This window comes from Laccaria bicolor, genomic scaffold (assembly GCF_000143565.1).
Source record: "Laccaria bicolor S238N-H82 LACBIscaffold_17 genomic scaffold, whole genome shotgun sequence".
Taxonomy (NCBI): domain Eukaryota; kingdom Fungi; phylum Basidiomycota; class Agaricomycetes; order Agaricales; family Hydnangiaceae; genus Laccaria; species Laccaria bicolor.
In genome coordinates, this window is record NW_001889888.1 from 866,232 (window position 1) to 869,362 (window position 3,131).

At 41.5% G+C, this 3,131-nt stretch overlaps 1 protein-coding gene across 1 annotated transcript; it reads left to right on the forward strand.

Annotated features, from left to right (window-relative positions):
- Positions 1-1,350: 1,350 nt before the first annotated feature.
- Positions 1,351-1,920, forward strand: LACBIDRAFT_299845 (uncharacterized protein; the record flags this gene model as incomplete). The annotated part of the gene is made up of 1 exon (XM_001882531.1): positions 1,351-1,920. The coding sequence occupies one exon, from the start codon at positions 1,351-1,353 to the stop codon at positions 1,918-1,920; it is 570 nt and encodes a 189-aa protein (XP_001882566.1).
- Positions 1,921-3,131: the final 1,211 nt, after the last annotated feature.

The window sequence follows — 3,131 nt, forward strand, 5'->3', positions numbered from 1 at the left end:
ATGGTATAATGTTCTATTCACCGAACTGTTCAGATACTGTTAGCGCTCCATGTCCCAGTCCTGATCACGAGTCGAACAGCCTTGTCATCGATTACCACAACGATCTGTCCTCCTTGGTCAATGATCCTCAGTGGTGGACAGCAAATTTTGGTTGGCTGTCCTTTACACCTAAAAGGCCTTTCTTTGGTGGTGGTCTACTGGGGCGACTGGCAGACATACGTATTGAGGAAATCGAGGGAAAGTATTCAATGCCTGAAGACTTGATAAATAGCTGGACAAAGCTTGAATACATAATTCGCAGTGTCATTGTGATATTGGGGGGCGTGTACAAAATCTTCTATCGGTCCTGCCTATCCTGCAGCCAGAGGATATCAGAGGCAACATGCTTATTGATCAGTAGCACATCGGGAAGCCCGAGCTTCTCGTGATATATTTGTGCTGTGGATTGGCCTATTATTGTTCTTAATAGCAGGAGCAGATAGCTTATCGCAAAAGGGCTATGAATGGCCTTCTCTTCTCGAGAATCATTTGCAATTCCATCCTGCCATTGCTGATTTAATTCGGGCATCTGACCTTGGCACGTTCTCACATGAAGTTCAGCGCGTTGGAGCGTTTATCTATCTTACCAAAGATGACATCGAAAAGACTCACCAACCTTCTGTTCGCTGACTAATCGCTCACAACATTCCGATCTGGTATCAATGGGACGTGGACGAAATAGAGTGGGCAAAGCATGACCCAATATTTGCTCAATTTGGTCCCCCGCAAAGTGGTGGAATACCAGAGTCATCTGCAAATCCTCTTGGCTCTCCTGCAACCACAGTCAAAACAATCACTTGGAGAGAATTCTTTGAAAGACGTGATGAAAATCGTCCCTGTCTTTTAAGTCTGGAGACAGCATTGGAGCGTGAAAGACGCTTGAATCGAGAACGAAATCCACCCATAAAATCTGCAAAGGTTTTTGTATGGGACCGTGACCCTGAACTCCCTGGTCGAGAAGAAGTCCTTGCTAGTGAACGTATCGAGACTTTGGAGGAATATGGCCCTGAACAGAAACGATATGATTCCTACTGGAACAAATGGGATTGTTGTTTTGAATTTGGAAGGTTCCGTACTCCATCTCCAGATGAAATGGAAGATGAGCACATGGATATGGCCCCCTCTGCAGATCAACAAGCTTCTGAATATGATATTGATTTCATCCCTCGTGAACAATGATGCCCAACCCCTCTACCTGATGATCTGTATGAGCAAACAGATGTACCCCCAGATATCTTTCAAGATGGCCCCCAGTCAACAATCGCCGGCTTAATTTCAGAAGTATAGGAGATCTTGACCCTTCACTATGGCATGGTTCTGCCAGATCTTAACCAAGCCAATCATAAGGAGGTTTCAGACAAAGAGAAGAAATTCTGGCTGCGGTGGATTGGAGTTTGTGAAGAGAAAAAGCTTGAATCTGTTGTTTCTCATTTCTGGCCAACTGCACAAGGCCGTTTTTTTGTTGAATTTACACGTCAAATTCTTGAAGGGCAGCAAATCATTTCCGATCTTGAACTTCCAAAATCTTCTTCTTTTCGTGAACGCCTGGATTCTATTGCCTTGTACAGAAATTCTGACGCCGATGTACCAGCGAAATGGCTCTACGTATTTTTATTCGATAAAGTCACAGTTTGCTGGAGGCTAGCTGTAACAACAGCCTCTGATGCGTTGCTGGTTTGCCGTCTTGATGCTCAATTTCTGGATGTAGATATTGCACGTTTCTTGGCATTACATGGGATTCCATTCTGCACTTTGCTGACTGAGCTGCTTATGCCGCACTCAATATTGTACCCCGATGTTGAGTTATTTCTTCCACAGCGTCCTGCCGGATACCACTTTACCAAATTGGATTATGAGGCATATCTGCAATGTCGATCATGAATTCTTCGACGTCCCCGTGTATGGGCAGCTATCCTTCGTGGTGGTTTTTTGTGGTGATTGACAATTGGAAGTGTGAGCATAGATGAGTTGTTGGAAGGACCTGTTGGAGGAGGAAGCCTTCTTGTTGTTGATGATAGGAAAGGATATCTGCCGCTTCTCAATGATAAGCTGACTCATAATGAAATGGACTGGATCTGTGGAACTTGTGTAAGAGGGCCATTGCAAGCATGGCAGATATGAGTCCTTTTTATATTCAGGAAGCCACAATGCAGCACCACAGCATTCACATTTTTGATTATTTAGGAAACTGGTCATGTGACCACCTCCTGAAAGCCCATCAGATCTATACCCATTATATATATATATTATTGCTATTTTTTCCATGTATATAAAATACTGGACCTTACAGAGAGTCCCTACATTGAAAGCGACAATAAGTACTATGCTCCATTTTTCACTAAATTTTTCCAGTCCTTTATAGCTATTATTATGTATGGAATTTTCTTCTGGACCCTGAACATGCTCCCCAGTATTGCACAAACAGTGAGCATCTTCCTTCAATTTCTTTCTGATTTTTCTACTATTATATTGCCATTTTTTGATTCAAAAAGTGCACATTACCTCAGTTGAAAATATGCCATGTACTCTGAAAATGGTCCCCAACATTGTCATCAACAATACATATTGTCCCCCATTTGTTCCTGATTTGTCTTCTGTTTTTATTGCTATTTTTCCTTTCAAAAAATGTTTGACAACATCATCAAACCATCAAATCTTATGGGAAGAAAGGCAAGATTCAGTGTTAGAAGTACTGAAAAAATCCTTGAGATCAGAGAGTAACAAACTAGTGTCTTTATAAACTCAGAGGACTCATAACATCATTGCTAACAATGAGCACCATATTCCAACTTTCTCTGATTTTCATGTTATTTTCTGGCAATTGTTGAATAAATTTCCATATAAGGAAATGCACCTGGGACCCTTGAAACAGTCCTAACATCAACATCAACAGTTAGCACCATTCTTCAATTGTTTTCCATTTTTTCTGCCATTTAATTGCTATTTTTCAGTTGGACAAATGCTGAGTACCATATATGGAAATTTACCAGAGACCCTGAGAGTGTTTTCAAATGTTGTCACCAACAGTGAGCACCATCAGCCATTTTCATCTAATTTTTGTGCCAATTTATTGCTACTTCTTCATTGAAAAA